The sequence below is a fragment of the Hibiscus syriacus genome, unplaced genomic scaffold, assembly GCF_006381635.1.
Source record: "Hibiscus syriacus cultivar Baekdansim isolate YM2019G1 unplaced genomic scaffold, ASM638163v2 tig00005459_pilon, whole genome shotgun sequence".
NCBI lineage: Eukaryota > Viridiplantae > Streptophyta > Magnoliopsida > Malvales > Malvaceae > Hibiscus > Hibiscus syriacus.
In genome coordinates this window covers 1,585,423-1,604,773 of record NW_024062058.1, presented here as the reverse complement: position 1 = coordinate 1,604,773, position 19,351 = coordinate 1,585,423, and the positions used below count along the sequence as shown (strand labels likewise).

The window sequence follows — 19,351 nt, the reverse complement described above, 5'->3', positions numbered from 1 at the left end:
GCCTCAATAATAAAAAATAATATTATTTTATTTAAAAGTTTTAAATTCAAGTAACTATATTAAGATGTATGTGCTTTATCAATAGATTAAAAAATAAATATAAAGTTCCAATCAATTATTAATCAAATCAAATTTAAATAATTTGTAATTTATCTAATTTCTTTTACGATCCTAATTGGGTTGATGGTTTATTGATGATTGTTGTTTCTGAAGTTTGAGCCTTTGGGCAGTATATTTTGGAGCCCAATGCATTTAATTTAATTCAAACAGTATATTTGAATTGTAACTGTGGGAAGCCCTAATTTCTTATAACTATTGTTTAGTTAATCTGATATCTTAACACTAAGATGACAGACGAGATTCACTAAGCAGTTTTTAAACTGTTTCTTCAGAGCACTCCAACTTGCACATACTCCATATACGTATAAAAGCACAAATTTCCAATTTCGTAATTAGGTTTTCAGAGTAAAATCGTCTGTGAAGAAAGAATGGAGTTTTGCCCAACTTGTGGGAACATGTTACAGTATGAGTTGCCGCATATGGGTCGGTCTTCCAGGTTTTATTGCCGGACCTGTCCCTATGTTTGTCACCTCGAAAGCAAGGTGTTTTATTTTATTTTCTATTTCATTTGATTTTTCTTTTGAAAATTTTCAATTTTATTTTGTTGTTGATTGATTTTTGTTTTCTGGGGTTTCCCCCCTTTAATAGGTTAAAATAAAGAGGAGGCAGCATCTTGTTAAGAAAGAAATTGAACCTGTTTTCAACAAAGAAGATATGAAGGTGGGCGGGTCTGAAACTGATGGTAAGTCGTATTTTTCCTTCAAAGTGCTTCTTATTCTTCACAGCCCTTTTTTTTTGGAGATTATTTTGTTTCGTCATACGAGTTTTTTTGTGGTTATAAATTGGGAATTTTTGGTTTTTGTTTCATTCCATGGGCATCAGATAACAGTATGTGAATGACATGACCATGCTCAATTTATAAGCCAAAACATCCACATTTAAGTTTCCAAAAGGGGAAGCCCTATTAAAACTGAGGCATACAATTCTATGTTCTTGATGTGCTATGATCATCTATTCAACACCTGATTCTGATTCTTATAATGAGAGGTCCTTACTCGATGGTTCTGGAGTGTTCACCGGCGGTGTTCTATAAACTGCAATATGTTTTTATTTTAATTTATGCATCGAAATGATAAAGAAAGAATTAATGTTTTGGTAGATGCTACATAGTGAAGTATGTTGTTGCTTGACAAGAGAAGATAGCCTAAAATTTGAAAAAGTTGTATCTTTCAAGAGAAAGACAACTGAGTGAAAGTTCTCGAGGGACTGCAATATGTTTTTATTTTAATTTATGCATCGAAATGATAAAGAAAGAATTAATGTTTTGGTAGATGCTACATAGTGAAGTATGTTGTTGCTTGACAAGAGAAGATAGCCTAAAATTTGAAAAAGTTGTATCTTTCAAGAGAAAGACAACTGAGTGAAAGTTCTCGAGGGTAGTTCACCCTTACAAAATAGATTGCAGGCCAAAGTTCTAACAGAAGTTATATTTTTTGATATAGCTATATCTCTTCTCATTTGGATAGAAATCCATGTATAAATCGTTGGTTGTGACTTGTGAGTTAGGCTGAAAGTTGCAAGGTGAAGCCACATTCATGTCTAGGTTGTCCTGCTGCCATCCGTTGATTTCTGTTTGACAAAGTCAATTTGGTGCCATATACAATCTGACACTACGCTTACTCTCTCTCTTCTTGTTACTGTTGTTGCTTTATTTTCTTGTCATTCTCCTTTAAACCTTCTCTCTGTTTTGTTGCAGCAACATGCCCTTCTTGTAGCCATGGAAGGGCCCTTTTCTCACAGGTGCAGATCCGGTCAGCTGATGAGCCGGCAACAACATTCTATCAGTGCTTGAAATGCGAGAAGATGTGGCGTGAGGATTGAGTACATGCTATCTCCCCTTTGTTCTTATTGGCCCGACTTTGTGGGACATGATTTTTAAAACTCTCGAGTTTCAAATTTTCAGTTTCCTAATTTGTAGTACTTTTTGGACCAGAAGTTTTTAAGTGAGAATAGGCAGTGAAGAGAAGGTGGAACTTTTGTGCTTTAGAGACAGAAGAGAATCTGAAAAAACAATAGATTCTCACGGCTTTCGCTTCTAATTTTGTTCATGGTACTCTTGAATCTTTGTCAAAGTAGTTAGCTGGGATTTTGTACATGGAATTGCTAATAATATAAATCTTTAAATCTATATACTCATTCCCGTTCCAAAGAATGATTAGAGAAAAACATCATCCGAGTTCTGAGAGCACATACGTCGACTACAAAAAAAAAAAAAAGAGCCGCACCCATTGCAAGGGGTTTAAATTGATAACATCAGTAGTCTTAAAAGGAAAAAAAAAAGACATGTAATGAATTGAAAAGATAGTGAAGGAAGATTAAGAGGAGAATGAGATTTCAGAGAGTTGGAAGAAGAAGAAACAGTAAGATTTTATTTTTCATGTATTCAAGTTATCCCATTTGTGTACAATTGGATCCTATTTATACTATTAACTCCCCTGATGACTGATTACATGGTCAACCGAAATTGAATGCAAGTCAACCATCGGACCTGACTTCAGCCCATTGCTAAACACCCAACATTCCCTGCCCAGCTAACTACACGACACCGTTCCACTAATCAACCACATTATGTCGTTCTACCAAGGCTGGCCGTATCATCTTCAACAATTATCTCAGATTTCCTAGAATTCTCAAATTCATCCTCAGTCCCATTCCACAGCCTTTCTTCACGATTGATCTCTGCCCAGCCTCCAAGGCCATGACAACACACCAATGAACACAGAAGAGAGTACTACAACTGTTAAATTCTCAATCACTTGACAGCCAAGTTTTTCTTTGCCATCCATCTCTTTTTGGTAGCCTCTAATTCTTCATCCCTCCTACTAGAAAGCTCTTGAAACCATTGTTGATACTGTGCGTCGACTGCATCAAGCTCCAGCTTTAGTCCAATATCTAGATCTTTGTCAGCTATAGACTGAGATGAGCAACTACTTGGCAGGCAAGTGAAATCCAATTCTCTGTTGAAATTGGAGAAAGAGAGCCCTGAATCCTTAACGATTTTTTTAACAGGTATGCACTCGTCGATACTGCTTTCGTTTCTTCTTGAGTTGTTGAATTCATCATAATAAGTATCCTGGACATCTTCAGATATGTATCCACATAAATCTTTACAGGTTTGATTTATATTTGAGTCAGTATCCGCAGATGGTTTAGCATTCTTAATGGAAGCATCTTCAACCAATATCTCTGAAACGACTAATGCTTGTAATTCTTGATCTTCCAAAAATGAAAGAAACTCGTTGGTGTTGGGGAAATCGGGTTAATTCCCACACGAACGTAGTTTCAAAATTGACCTAAAATGTCAAGATCAAAACCACCAAAGGCTGCACAACGGATAAACCTGTCAAACTATTGAATATTGAAACACAATGGAAAAATCGAATAAAAACAATAAAGGAGAGAACACACCAAATTTACGAGGTTCGACGAGAATATCGTCTACTCCTCGGACACCACACCGGATGATAACTTCACTATCAACAAATATTACAACAAATGGAATTCTTTAGAATTCCCAAAGTGAGAGAATGAAGAAAACAAATGGAAGAGAGAACTTGTTTTTTTGGGATGATTTCTAATAAAATACTTAGACCTATTTATAGTTGAGTTTTAAGGACTAAACTTATAAGTAACCTAATATTTTAGGGATCAAACATGAAAAATAAGTTGGCCACCTACCAAAGAATTTTCAATGTGTACAAGTTAGCCACCAAATATGAAATTCTCATATTCAAAGTTTGGCCACCAACCAAGATGAAATTTCCAATAAGTTGGCCACCAACCAAGATGAAATTTCTAACTTGCCAACTTAATTTCAAGCCAAATCTAACAAATCTCCACCTTGGCTTGAAATTACCAAGCCTACTCAACTTCTTCAACTCCCCAAATTTGTAGTGCCTCTAATTACGCTCACAAGCGCCACACACCCGAAGGTGTTCATACTTTCAGGATGTTAATCAAGTTCAAACAATGATTGAACTTGATTACTGTTACCATCTTGGTCATCATATCTGCAGGATTTTCTGATGTCGCAATTTTCTGAAGTAGAATCTTTCTTTCTTCAAAGATCTCCCGCACAAAGTGATATTTCACGTCGATATGCTTAGTCCTTGAATGGTAGACTTGATTTTTCGCTAAGTGAATAGCGCTCTGACTGTCACAATAGAGACTAATGTGACTTTGAACAACTCCCAAGTCTTCCATCAACCCGTTAAGCCAAATTGCTTCTTTTACAGCCTCTGAAACTGCCATGTATTCTGCCTCTGTAGTAGACAAGGCCACCGTAGATTGCAATGTAAACTTCCAACTTACTGGGGCTTTAGCAAGAGTAAACAAATACCCAGTAGTTGATCGACGCTTATCCAAATCACCAGCATAATCGGAATCAGCATATCCAACCACACACTGACCAAGTGCTTCATCTTGTTCAAAAACTAAACCAACATCCACGGTTTGTCGGAGATACCGTAGAATCCATTTCACAGCTTGCCAATGTCCTTCTCCAGGATCATGCATGTACCTGCTCACAACTCCAACTGCTTGTGAAATGTCAGGACGCGTACACACCATTGCATACATCAAGCTCCCAACTGTATTAGCATATGGAACTTTTGCCATATACTATCGTTCTTTGTTAGTTTTAGGAGATAACTGAGAACTAAGTTTCAAATGAGAAGCCAGTGGGATACTTAAATGTTTGGTATTTTCATTCATGCCAAAACATTACCTTTCTCAGATACTGCTTATGTGTTAAACAAAGCTTCCATCTCTGTCTATCTCTGCTTATCTCCATACCAAGAATCTTCTTGGCCTCACCTAGATCTTTCATCTCAAACTCTTGATTCAACTGAGCCTTTAATTTGTCTATCTCCTTTTAACTCTTCGAAGCGATCAACATATCTTCAACATACAAGAGAAGATAAATGAAAGATCCATCTTTGAGCTTTTGCAAATACACACAATGATCATATTTGCTTCTAGTGTACTTTTACCTCCTCATAAAGCTATCAAATCACTTGTACCACTGCCTCGAAGATTGCTTCAATCCATATAGCGATTTGTTTAGCTTACAAACTCATTTCTCACAACCACCATCTTTGTATCCTTCTGGCTGAGTCATATAGATCTCCTCTTCTAAATCACCGTGCAAGAAAGCCGTCTTTACATCAAGTTGAGCTAGCTCCAAATTCAACTGTGCTACCAAGGCCAACAATATTCTAATGGAGGAATGCTTCACAACAGGTGAAAATACTTCATTGTAGTCGATTCCCTCCTTTTGAGCGTAGCCTTTAGCTACCAACCGTGCCTTGTAGCGAACATCTTTCTTTCTATGAGATCCACCTTTCTTTGCAAATACCCACTTGCATCCAATTGCTCTTTTACCTTTCGGTAATTGTGCCAATTTCCAAGTGTTGTTCTTTTGGAGAGATTGCATTTCTTCATCCATGGCACTTTTCCACTTATCACTTTCCAAGGTTTGTATTGCTTCTTGGTAAGTGATAGGGATATCATCATCAACAACTGGAAGAGCGTAGGCCACCATATCAATAAATCGAGCAGGTCTACGAATTTCTCTCATTGGCCTTGTAACTGCAAGTGGTTTTGGTGTCTCCAATGGTTCTTGGGTTTGAACCTCTTTATCTTCTGATTCTTCTATTGGAGTTGAAGAATAAGCTGCATCAACTTCTGGGATCATCATCTGCTGAAACTCCACCTGTTGCAGAGTACTACTTGTTTGGACAGCTTCATTTGTTACCTTCTTTACTAGGGCAGATTCATCAAAGGTAACATCTCTACTACAAATTATCTTCTTGGTGTCTAAACACCAAAGGCGAAATCCCTTCACTCCATGGGTGATTCAAATAAAGAGAGCCTTCTTTGCTCTCGGATCAAGCTTGGATTCCTTCACATGATAATAAGCAGTGGATCTAAATACATGTAAGGAATCATAATCAGTAGCAGGTTTTCCAGACCATACCTTCAATGGTGTTTTTCCTCTTATCGTTGATGACGGTAGACGATTGATGAGATGACCAGCATATGTCACAGCCTCAGCCCAAAATGTCTTACCTAACCCAGTATTAAACAACATATATCGAACTTTCTCCAATAGTGTTCGATTCATACGCTCTGCCACCCCATTCTGTTGTGGTGTATTTCTAACAGTGAAGTGTAGAACAATACCATACTCATGGAAAACGTCAAAGAATGAGTCACTTTTATATTCCCCTCCATTAGCCGTCCTAAGACGTTTGATCTTTCTACCAGCCTGGTTCTCGATCATATTTTTCCATTTCAGGAAAATTCGAAGCACTTCATCTTTAGACTTCATCAGATACACCCAAACTCTTCTGGAAAAGTCATCTACAAAAGTTACAAAATAATGGTTTCCTCCCAAAGACGATGTCTTTGAAAGACCCCATACATCTGAGTGAATATAATCCATAATACCTTTTGTATTATGTATAGTGGTGCCAAACTTCACTCTCTTCTGCTTTCCCAGAACACAATGCTCGCAAAAGTTCAATTTGCAAGCCTTTGCACCTTTCAACAATCCTTTTTTTGCCAGAATTTGCAAGGATTTTTCTCCAGCATGTCACAACCGCATATGCCACAATTGGGTTGCGTCCAAATCATCACATTCGGAAGCTGCTGCAACTGCTCCAATAATTGTACAACCTTGGTAGTAATACAAATTATTTTTCCTGATGCCCTTCATCATCACAAATGCGCTATATATGACTTTTAAAACTCCATCTCTCATAGTGACTACTGAGCCTTTGGATTCCAAGGCTCCCAACGAGATGAGATTTTTCTTCAAACTAGGCACGTATCGGACATCCGTCAGAACTCTGGTTGATCCATCTTGATTCTTCAATCGAATTGAATCTATCCCAACAGTTTTACAGGCATTGTCATTGCCATATAAACAACTCCTGCATTTAGTTCTACTAAATCGGAGAACCACTCCCGATTAGGGGACATATGATAGGTGCAACCTGAATCTAATATCCATTCATCTGAATGGAATGTTGTTGATGAAGCAACCAATGATATGTCAGAGTCATTTGCATCATGCTCTGCAACACATGCATCTGGAACAGTTTTTCATTTCTTCTTCATCTTCGGACAATCTTTCTTCAAATGGCCTTTATCATGACAAAAGGCACATTCATCTTTTCCCAGTATGGACTTCGACTTTGATCTCCTTCTCTACTTTGGCTTTTGATTTTTTGAGCGACCTCTTACCACCATGGCCTCCGTTGCTTTGTACTTGCTCTCCTTCTTGGTTTTCTTCCTACTATACAAAGCAGCAGTTACATCTTTAAGGGTAACATTATCCTTACCATGAAGTAGCATTGTCTCAAGGTGCTCAAATTCATCTGGAAGAGATGACAACGACATCAAGGCCAAATCTTCATCTTTGAAGGTTTCATCCATGCCCAATAAGTCTGCCACTAGCTCATTGAACGCAGTGATGTGTTCATTCATACTAGTGTCTGGTTGATAATCAAATCTGAACAATATTTTTTTCATGTGGAGACGATTCTGAGAGCTTTTCTTTAAGAATTTTTCCTCCAATGCTTTCCACATATTACTTGCAGAAGTCTCGTTCTTGTAGCCATACTTCTGCTCCCTAGAAAGACAAGATCGAATCGTGCTGCACGCAAAACGATTGATTGTTCCCCATTCTTTCTCCTCCATATATTCGGTCTTTTCTTCCTCAATGGCGATGTCTAAACCTTGTTAGAATAAAGCGTCTAACACCTCGCCTTGCCACATGCCAAAATGACCGGATCCATCGAACAACTCCACTGAGAAATTTGCATTTGACATCCTCCTCCTCACCGGTCCGGATGAAGAGCTTGATGTCTCAACTGATCCATATTTTGGCATTTTAATTCCAACGAACAATATTCAATAGCACAAACTGTATCTTTTTAGCAACAGAACCACCATGATAACCTCAACCGAAGCTCTGATGCCAATTGTTGGGGAAATCAGGTTATTTCCCACACGAACGTAGTTTCAAAATTGACCTAAAATGTCAAGATCAAAACCACCAAATGTTGCACATCGGATAAACCAGTCAAACTATTGAATATTGAAACACAATGGAAAAATCAAATAAAAATAATAAAGGAGAGAACACACCAAATTTACGATGTTCGATGAGAATATCGTCTACTCCTCGGGCACTACACCGGATGATAACTTCACTATCAACAAATATTACAACAAATGTAATTCTTTAGAATTCCCAAACCGAGAGAATGAAGAAAACAAATGGAAGAGAGAACTTGTTTTTTTGGGATGATTTCTAATGAAATACTTAGGCCTATTTATAGTTGAGTTTTAAGGACTAAACTTATAAATTACCTAATATTTTAGGGATCAAACATGAAAAATAAGTTGGCTACCTACCAAAGAATTTTCCAATGTGTACAAGTTAGCCACCAAATATGAAATTCTCATATTCAAAATTTGACCACCAACCAAGATGAAATTTCCAATAAGTTGGCCACCAACCAAGATGAAATTTCCAACTTGCTAACTTAATTTCAATCCAAATCTAACAGTTGGAACCATTCGGGGCTTCTATGACACAATCGCTGAGGCTTGTGTTTAGAGAAGAGACACCTCATGCAGCAACCCCAGTGCTGGATCACTAGCCAGAAATGAATCCCATGGACAGGGCGACGAGGGTTTGTGGTTTCCAGAAACTGAATACTCAGTACATGGACTTGCGTTTCCACTTGAGAGATAAACGTAGGGCTTCCAACTAGGTAGAAACTTCGTATCAAGGAATCAATAAACTCAGCTATGAAGGCGACATCATGGTTTGTTAATTCTAGTTGTTCTATCATCTCAGCTGCAACGGAGTCTGCAGTATCGCTATCAAGGTACAACAGGAAATCTATGTTTCTGACTCGACCTGTGAAATAGCAGGTAACTTCTGTTTCAGTATTCTGTTCTCAGGAATCAGTTAAATGTTTAAAGGTTATACAAGCACTTTACCGCAAGAATCAGTAATCCGAAAGGTCAATGAAACTGAGCTATCATCATCCTTTTTCCCTTTCAACCTGAATATGTTGTTATTATGCATCCTCCGCAACTCTAAAACTGGACACGGAGGACTCTCGCTATTGCTTCCAGCATACATGCTTATGGAAAGCTGCTTATAGTCGGAATCCATGTCCATTGATGAAGGTCCTGGCGCAGGTAGGCTAATTTCTTTCGGAATTGGGTTCGGCAGTAGGAGGGGAAGTCGGACTGGTTTTTTTGGACTCTCTACTTTAAGAAATGGATCCTCTAAAAGCTCCTTCGCAGACAATCTCTCAGATGCTCGAACCAGACATTTCTCGATGAACTCCTTTATTTGTGGTTCGGCAACCTTACTCAGGGAAGCAGGTTTAACACCCTGAATGCAATTCACCAAAATATGTAACAGAAGTTAACAAAAACAAAGACCAAGATAAAAACAGTTGCGTGAGGTACTTACGGATATAACTTTCTTATAGATCTGTGCTGGATTTTTGCATTCGTTATATGGATACTCTAAAGTAACCATCTCTAACATACACATTCCGAAAGAGTACACATCTATCAGTTCATTATATTCCTCTTCATAGAGCTCAGGAGCCATAAATTCAGGGGTACCTGATGAACAAAGAAATTTAAAAAAATGGTTATCATTAACTTAGTTAAATCTAGTGCAGCATTTTGACAATAACTATTCAATTACCGATAACACTCCGAGCAGTTGGCTGCTGCATGACTATTGCCAATCCAAGATCACCTATTTTGATTTCTCCATTGTTCCCATTAACAAAAATATTTTCACACTTCAAATCCTTATGAATAATAGGGGGGACATGAACATGAAGATATACTCGCCCAGTTCTTTATCGCCTTCGTATCGACATGTTTATGTTTCTTCCCATATCTGATATCGAAACGACAAAATTACTTCATGCAGAGCAAGACTTAACCAGAAAGAATCAAAATTAAAACGACCAAGGACTGTGCATACATCCTGAGACTCCCGGATGTGAATAGCTCGGTGATCATGTTAACAGTTTTTTTCTTGTCATCCACCCATGAATTGTATAACTTGATGATGTTCTCATTCTTCAATGATCTCAGGATATGAACTTCAGAGTACAGTTTTCCAAATCTTCCAGCGTCCGCAATACGTCGTTGATCCTCACTTGGTTCCAAACAACTTCTATTCCATCAACTTCATCAAAGGCCCTAAAACTGCAGGCATTGCAAACAAAAACCCTAATGGTAACCACTAAACAATCATTGAAACAGTAAATCCATTCTGTTGCTAGACCAGAGGAGATTAAGAACCATACACCGTCTTAAATGCACCCTTGCCCAAGACATCAAACTGCAACATAAAAAGGAACAAATTTATATCAAAACAGGAAACATTTTCCCAACATTACATTGCTAACTTGTAAATAGATCCATACCCTAATGTAACGACCAGTAGAATCTCTTTCCACGACACCGGGTTCTTCTTCAGAAGTATAATTCATTCCATCATTGGCTGGCATTTCCAAACCTAACCCAAAATTCATTCCTGCTTAAGAACCAATTAAACCACCCAAAAAAACGAGGAAAATTTTGTATTTTTCTTCCTTTTTCTTTTTCTCAAAGGGATTGGAAATAAGCAATGCAAGAGTCAGCTGTTAAAGAACCAAGATGGGAAAGTAACGATAACGTTGTCGTTGCTATTGGTGGTCTGAGAAAGAATCGAATGCCGACTGAGAACGGAACCGGCATTCGATCACGACAACAACGACGTCGCTTCGAGGCAATGAACCGCGTTCACAATTCATAACCTCAAATATCTTGTTTTGCAATCCCCTCATCTCTTTACACCAAACCCATTCTCCCCAATTCCATTATTTGCTTCCCCCCAAATTTTATATTCTTAAAAAAAGGCAACACGAATTCTCTCGCAACAAAACAAACCAAAAACAAAATGGAGAATGCAACTTGTACGGGTTTGATTATCCAATTCTGCGACCAAAGTTGACGTTTAGCCGTGCCGCCTCTTCTCTTTTCCATTTGGTGGGTAACTGCCCGTCACTGCCGGGTTGCAACGGATTGGATTTTGAATTGTTTTGAAACCGCGCCGTTTTTAAGCTATTTTAAGCGCTCGTACAAGTTGCAATGATAAATTATTAAAATAAATAAATTAATTAGCACGAATCAAGTAATCTCGGTGATCAATAAATTATTGATATTAATGTTAAATGGTTAAGAGTTATCTTTGAACATATACTATATTATATTTATCTCATATTAATAAAAAAAACTAACTATTAAATTTAGGGATGAACAAAATTTGATTTGTTTGCTTTCAATCAAATTTGCAAGTCGTGAGGAATCAATTGAATATGTTTTGCGTTCTTGATCGGTGACGGTAAATATTATTGGTCAAAATTGATCCGTGACTCTAAACGGGATGTGTTTTTTCACGTCTTTTGAAACTTAGTTGATGACAAATTTACGTGCTTGAGGTGATTTTATTGTTGTTAAAAGTAATTGGAATATCCTTTTTCCAACTATTATTCGGCAGCTTTGGAAGCATCGTTGTAATGTTTTGTTTGAAAAACACTTTGTCGAGGAGGATTTGTTGTTTCGCTCTCGTTGTTTAGCTGAGGAATTTAAAGCAAGTAATGCAACCGCAATGTCAATGGGAGTGGTGGGTCACAATCTATGAATGCTGACAACTTATGATGGAATAAACCTCCTGCTGGTTAGGTTAAGGCGAATGTGGATGGAGCTTGTAATTTACAGAGCAACGATGCTGCCGTGGGTGGCATCCTCCGAAATAGTCAGGAGATTGGTTGTCTGGGTTCACTAAAAGTTTGGGTAAAGGTTCAATCCTTGTGGCTGAATTATGGGTTGTTTTTACCATGCTCTCTCATGGTTGGCAGATGGATTTTCGTCGAATTGAACTTGAGTCGAATAATATGGAAGTTGTTCGGCTTCTTAACAATCGTTCCACCAGCCAAGTAAAGGATTTGCTAGTAGAGGAAACGCTGGAGCTGCTGTCTGGGAAGTGAGAATTAGCTTTGTCCGACGTAACTTCAAATACGTTAGCAGCATTGTTGAAGATTTTGGAACCTCACATGCTACTCAGTGCGTAGATCCGAGTGGATAGGATAGTTGAAGATTTTGTTTTGTTTCAGATTTTATCGAGTTTGAGTGATCTCGTTTGTTTGATTATGTTTATCTTGGTGAGCTTCGCTTGTAGTCAGATTTTTATTCTTAAATTCGAAATTTTATTTTTGTATAACCATCGATGTACGACTTATTAATTGACTAATTCATATCAGATACTATATAAATCCGATATGTGAATTAATATGAACTCTTGACAAAATATGACATGGCTCATTTGAAAATAATTTTTAAATTATAATCGGACAATTCTATAAATAAATAAATAAATATTATAATGATATCTATAATTTAATAAATAATCTCAAAAGATAAATGAAAACAATGTCCAAACAACCGAAAAACATGTCAAAAATTATAAAAAATCGCATCATAAAAGCTGATAAAAATGTATATCATACAAGTAGACTTATTGAATATAAAAAACAAAAGAAAAGACATATGTGATATAAGAAAACAAAAGGATAATAAAAAATATCGACGATCGGTAATTAATATAAAGTTGATATCGCTGCCGATCAGTAAAAATAAAAAAATAAACCACGTACCGATGAGAGAAAACTTCTACTTACTTTTTTTATAAGCAAAGAACAAGTAAATACATTATGGATGAGGGCTAGCCTCTTTAATTAATTTGTTGATAATCACATATATGTAACATTTCTAATTACTTCTCAAATTAATTAATTTGTGGATTGCTTATTTAGTGTCCAAATATTCGTGGTTGGAAATTAGTTTTGAAAACTTTCAAATTTATGATAATGTTTAATCTTAAAGATTGTGTTTCTTTCTGATAGTTTATTTATATAATGAAGGGAAATCAAAATGTAATATACATTAATGTAAAATTAAACGAGATTTATGTATTTTTATATAAAAAAATTAACCGTTAAATTTAATGTTTTATTCACGTGGATTATACTCGTTAGCTTTTGAGTAAATTAAAAACTTTAATCATAAAGTTTTCAACAATTGAATATATACCAATATATATTATTTTGAATCGACATGATAAAAATATTAGATTAATTTAAAAATCAATATGCACGACAAGTGTAATTATATTAATAAATTCAAGACTTTAATCGTTAAAATATTAATCATAGAAAAATGTGTGAACATGAGTGGAACTCAATTATTTTATAATAGTAGAAGTATATCCTCCTTTTTTAATTGCTTATCTTGATTTTATTTAGGTAGAGAAAGAAATATAATTACTACGAAATTGTCAATTATCTTTTGAACTAATTTTTAGTTTTCCAGTTTGTGATTTGATCACTAATCGTTTGTCCATTTATCCCATTCCCGTTGATGGTTGGCTGGTAACCTGTTTATTTGATAAGAAACCAAAGCATATGTAATCAGAAACGTAACTAATTTAGTAATTATGCTTATAAGCACAAACAACCCATCATTTTATTACACATGCATAACATAGTACACGTACACTTTTAGATACGTTGATTTTTAAAACAGGTATTGTTGTAAGATTCAGGATTTCTAATGATCGTTTCATGGTATGTTCTTAGCCATAAACAATCCACAGAGTTTAAACATAAACTAAAAATGTGTATTGAAATTAACGATCTAAGTAGTGATCGACGGATGATGGGCATATTTCAGTAGATTGGCTTCACACGCATCTGAAAAGGGGTGGTCGTACTCTTTTTCCGCAGAGTGTGATTATGTACGTAAGGTAAACGTTAATGGAGGAGCGGTACTTGGGTGGGAGTGTATCTTTGAGATAATCACAAAGGCATCGAGTAGCTTCAAGATCAGTGAAACCAATGGCGGCGCAACATGTGCTGTTTGGGTTTGGCTTTGGGATCGAAACAATAGGAGGTACAGTGGTCACATTACGAATGCAAGTATTTACGTTTGGGGTATTTCTATTGCAGGTAACTGGTGGAGGTGGAGGTGGAGGTGGAGGGGGAGGTGGAGAGGGAGGGGGAGGAGTAGGTGGAGGGTAGGAGGTGTACGTGGAGGGGGAGTAGGAGCAGGGGGAGGGGGAAGAGGTGCGCTAGGAGGGGGAGTAGGTGGAGGGGTAGGAGGTGTATGAGGAGGGGGAGTAGGAGCAGGGGGAGGGGGAAGAGGTGCGCTAGGAGGAGGAGTAGGTGGAGGGGTAGGAGGTGTACGAGGAAGGGGAGTAGGAGCAGGGGGAGGCGGAAGAGGTGCACTAGGAGGGGGAGTAGGCGGAGGGTTAGGAGGTGTACGAGGAGGGGGAGTAGGAGCAGGGGGAGGGGGAAGAGGTGCGCTAGGAGGGGGAGTAGGTGGAGGGGTAGGAGGTGCACGAGGAGGGGGAGTAGGAGCAGGGGGAGGGGGAAGAGGGCGTGAGGAGTGGGAGTAGGAGCAGGAGGAGGGGGGAAAGGTGCACGAGGAGGTGGAGTAGGAGCAGGGGGAGGGGGAAGAGGTGAGCTAGGAGGGGGAGTAGGTGGAGGTGGAAGAGGTGTACGAGGAGGGGGAGTAGGAGCAGGGGGAGGGGGAGAGGTGCGCGAGGAGGGGGAGTAAGAGCAGGGGGAGGGGGAAGAGGTGCACGAGGAGGGGGAGTAGGTGGAGGGGTAGGAGGTGTACGAGGAGGGGGGGAGGGGAGGAGGCGTGTTCGGAGAGGGAGGTTTATTCGGAGGGAAAGGTAAACAGGGCGGGAATTGTGGAGGGAGAGAAGGATTCAAAATGGGAGGTGGTGGTGGTGATGCCAATGGTCGTGGAGGAGGGGGAGGAGGACGACGGTTACTAAGAGGGGGAGGGGGACGACGGTTACTAGGATTGGGAGGTCGAGAATTTTGAGAACATACTAATGTAAAGAAAAAAAATTGAGAAAAAGAATAAAAGTTATTGGTGTTAAAGCCTTGGAAGCCATAATTGGAAGAGAAATCATAAGACTTTACTCCATTAAGTGCTTACAAGTACCTTATGTTACATGAAATGTAAGTGGTGATGCACAAGATTGAATATGCAAAGGTATTTATAGAAGAAGATAGCTACTAGAGATTTAAAGTTTTTTAGGTCACCATTGATGCATTTTGGCAAGGTTTGTACAAACATATCAAATGCAATTTGGCAGTAATAATACCTTGAAGTGAATTCTATGGCAACTTGTTAAGTTTTGTAAAATTCTTTTTCTAGTAAAACGTAAATTTTAATACATATTGGTGTAATAAGATGTATGATGTTTTCAATTGTCATCTTTGTTCATCTCTTCGTTGGAGTTTTAAATGTCGAAATATCTACAAAGAAAATAGAGAAAATATTTATATGACACACATAGTTGATACTATTTTTTCTTTTTTACTTTGAGGTTAGGTTAAACTTGGTTAGTAAAAATATTATAATTATTTTTATATGAGATAAATTTTAAATTTATACATAAATATTAAATTAACGTGCAATTTGAGATATATATATATATATATATATATATATCTTAAGTTAGTGTATAGTTATATATATAGAGTGAGAGAATCCAATTACATAGTTTAAAATTTTATAGCTGATTAATAAATCGGATACTAGTGGTTATATATAAAAAAAATTTAGTTTTACACCTTAAAATAGTTGGATGAGGGAAATCAAAGACTAAGATTAACTCATTGTTTTTCTTTTTCAATGAATATCTTCTCATTTATTAATGTTAATCTCAGCCTTTGATTTATTATCATCCAACGATCCTAAAAAGGTAAAACTAAAAAGTTTTAAACTGTGTAATTGGATCATAGCTTATAAACATATATATATATATATATATATATATATATATATATATATAGAGAGAGAGAGAGAGAGAGAGAAATAAAGGCTGAGATTAACTGTAAAAAATGAGAATATATTAATTAAGAAAAAAAATAAGGAGTTAATCTTAGCGTTGGATTGAGGGTCTTTCAGTTGCACACCTTTTTAGGGCTGTTGGATTGAGAGAAATCAAAGGCTCATATTAACTTCTTGTTTTTAATGAATATCTTCTCATTTTCTACTATTAATTACAATATTTAACTTCTCTCATCCAATGATCCTAAAAATGTTTAAAACTAAAAAAGTTTTACACAGTGCAATTGGATCCTGCCCCTATATATTTACATCTTTTTAGGACTATTGGATGAGAGAAATTAAAGGTTGCGGTTAACTTGTTGTTTTTTTAAGTGAATATCTTCTCATTTTGTATTATTAATCTCAATCTTTAATTTCTCTCATCCAATAGTCCTAAAAAGGTGTAAAATTTACACAGTGTAATTGGATCCTTCCCATATATATATATATATATATATATATATATATATAAAATTTTAATAATTAATTTATTCGTACTTGTAAGACTTCGATTTTGATTCAATTATTAATATTAATTAATAAATAAATTATATTTGTCTAATTTTTATATTAAATAAATATAATTATTAATTTATACAATTTATAGACAAAATGATCTTAGATCGATATTAATTTAAATGATTTGTAAAAATTACATTAAATCACAGATTTTATGTATATATTTACACAACATCATATCACATATCAAAATAAGACGTATATATTTTTAAGATTTATCTTTATTTGAGAAGTATATTAAGTCGGTCGGTCAAGTTCATATTTGTTCTCTCATATTTTCATAGATAATTGATTATATATCCATTACGAGCACTCTTATTCCTTTTTTAGGAGTCTTTCTTTCTCCTTTTCTCTAAGTAAGATTACGAGTAGATTTACGATTTATAAAAAATATTACCTTTAATTTTCACAAATAAAATTAATATATAGATAATTTAATTAGTATCGCATACATAATTTAATGAAATTAAGCATTTGAATTGTTGATTTGGATTCTATATTGGCACTTTCATGGTTGGCAATGAATTTTTTTTGCATGTCCTCATTGCATTTGTGTTTTTCTCTCCTTAATTTAGTGTCTTTTGTGGTTATTCTTATTTAACAATAAAATTCATTTGTGGTTAAAATGTTGTTATTATCATTCAAATTTTGAGAGACTATATATAGTTTAAAATTTTAAAGAAATTTTATATTATTATAATTTTAAAAATTATGTTCATATTTCAAAAGTTTTAAATTTTCATATATTTAAAAAATGTAAGACTCCTGGATTTGTTTTAAATTTTCATATATTTAAAAAATATCAGAATAAAATTTTGATAATGATTGAAGGTTTAAACAGAATATCAACCGCTGCTACAAAATAATTATTTTATAATATTTTAATAAATTTAATAATTATTTTATGATTTTTGAAAGTTTGTTAATTAATTAGTTAGTCTAATGGAATGAGACACTAAGTTTCTTAAGCAAGGTCAGAAGTTCGAATCCTAGCGTTTGCGAATGGAACAAACTAGGTTGGGAGGGTCGCCCTCGTCTCTACAATACATGATCTGGATTAGTCGGTCAATAGATCGAATATCAGTGATTAATTAAAAAAAAGACTACTAATGCATTCGGTTCCCAGAGAATCCGTGTATTCCTTTGGCTCATTCTTGGTTTATCCATGAGCTCAACGTGCCCTCTCTGCAATAACCAAGAGGAGTCCACTCTCTTCTAATTTGGCGTTTAACACTAAGCTTCCAAACCAGCAAATTTCATGGTCCACGTTCGCCTAGCAAATTTGGAAAAGGCGAAATTGTTTAGTGTTCACTGATAATAGCACCGGTTTACACGAGACTCTTAAGGTTAGTCTTTCATGGTCGAAACACTTTGAGAACTACTTATTCTCTTCCCACTTGTCCAGGGAATGACGACAAACTTTGCTTCAGTGGTCTCCGCCCGCGCACGTCGTTTATTGCCTCAATACGGACGCTTTGATCGATAACCATACTGGTTTTGGCGCAGCTGGTGGTGTTCTCCGTCAAAAAAATTTCAAGTTTAAGTATCAAAACGGATCAAAAATAATAATTTAACTACTAAACTTGTAATTTTAACCTAATTCTTAAGGGCGTTTCTTCACAAAAAATTATGGTAGTAATCTTTTAATAAAATTATTTTATCGTGTTCGGTTTATAAGGATTTTTTCTAATAAAAAATGTTCCGATATCAACGGTGTCGTTTTCTTTCAACAAATGGTAGAATATCATTCTCATCTAAATTTTATATAATAAATAATTTTATCATTTTAGACTAAAATACTCTCAAAATAATATATTTTGTTCATATAAATTCTACTCTTTACATTCTCAATATTTATTTAAAAACGCTCATAAACAACTCTTAAATGTCATCAATGTTGGTTTGGTATCAAACAGATTGAATAATGTAATATTTGAATGTCATTTATTGTTTTTAGTCAAATAGTTGTGACTTAAAATGTTTTTTTAATATTGACATTTTCATAAACTGAAATATAATGCCAGAAATAGATGAAAACAAAAGCATATTATACAATTTTACTTTTTACATGACAAATAAAAAATTTTCTAACTTATTAATTTTACAAACCTGTTCTCTTGGCTGTAATATTTTTCTTGTCTTTCTTTCTCTAATATATTTAATATGCATTATAATTAGTATCATATAAATATATAATATAATTTTATAATATTAAAAATATACTAAATTTTCTGAGTAAGAAAGTTATAAAAGAAAAATATAGAAATAAAAAAATTAGGTAAACAACGCATTTAGTACATGAACCATTAGTTTTGATCCGTTTTAGTACCTAGACTTTAAAAAAAATTCAAAATCATACTTAATGTTTATTTTTCATTTCATTTTAGTAATCCACCGTTAAAAACTTAATGCGTTTAATATCTAATCTATCAGTTTTGGTCCATTTTGATAATTAAACTTTCAATATTTTCAAACTTAACATTGAATTTTGAACTGAGGTGCTAAAATGAAACAAAAACTAAAATTTTTAACGATGTGGAACTAAAATGAAATAAAAACTAAACTTTAGGTATGATTTTGAAAAAAATTGAAAGTTTTAAGAACTAAAAAGAACTAAAACTGATAGTTTAAGTACTAAACACGTAATTTATCCAAAAACTTTAACATGTTATCTGAAAAATTATTTTAAAAAATGTTAAATGTATTT

General features: G+C 35.4%; 2 protein-coding genes and 1 pseudogene across 3 annotated transcripts; 1 reads left to right on the top strand and 2 right to left on the bottom strand.

The window, feature by feature from the left end:
- The first annotated feature begins 400 nt into the window (after positions 1-400).
- Positions 401-2,200, top strand: LOC120199613 (DNA-directed RNA polymerase III subunit RPC10-like). Of its 2 annotated transcripts, XM_039200649.1 has the most exons (4): positions 414-602; positions 709-802; positions 1,817-1,971; positions 2,010-2,200. In XM_039200649.1, exons 1-3 carry the CDS (start codon positions 489-491, stop codon positions 1,939-1,941), a joined length of 333 nt encoding a protein of 110 aa, XP_039056580.1. In that variant the 5' UTR covers positions 414-488; the 3' UTR covers positions 1,942-1,971; positions 2,010-2,200. The 2 variants fall into 2 exon arrangements, with proteins under 2 accessions (XP_039056581.1, XP_039056580.1); XM_039200650.1 differs by lacking the exon at positions 2,010-2,200 and having other exon boundaries at positions 401-602; positions 1,817-2,004.
- A 361-nt stretch (positions 2,201-2,561) lies between these two features.
- Positions 2,562-10,781, bottom strand: LOC120199612 (annotated as a pseudogene).
- Positions 10,782-14,196: 3,415 nt separating this feature from the next.
- Positions 14,197-18,134, bottom strand: LOC120199461 (vegetative cell wall protein gp1-like). Its single transcript, XM_039200529.1, has 3 exons — positions 18,065-18,134; positions 14,635-15,115; positions 14,197-14,578 (listed from the first exon to the last, which is right to left on the bottom strand). The coding sequence occupies exons 1-3, from the start codon at positions 18,132-18,134 to the stop codon at positions 14,197-14,199; spliced, it is 933 nt and encodes a 310-aa protein (XP_039056460.1).
- Between the last annotated feature and the right edge of the window lie 1,217 nt (positions 18,135-19,351).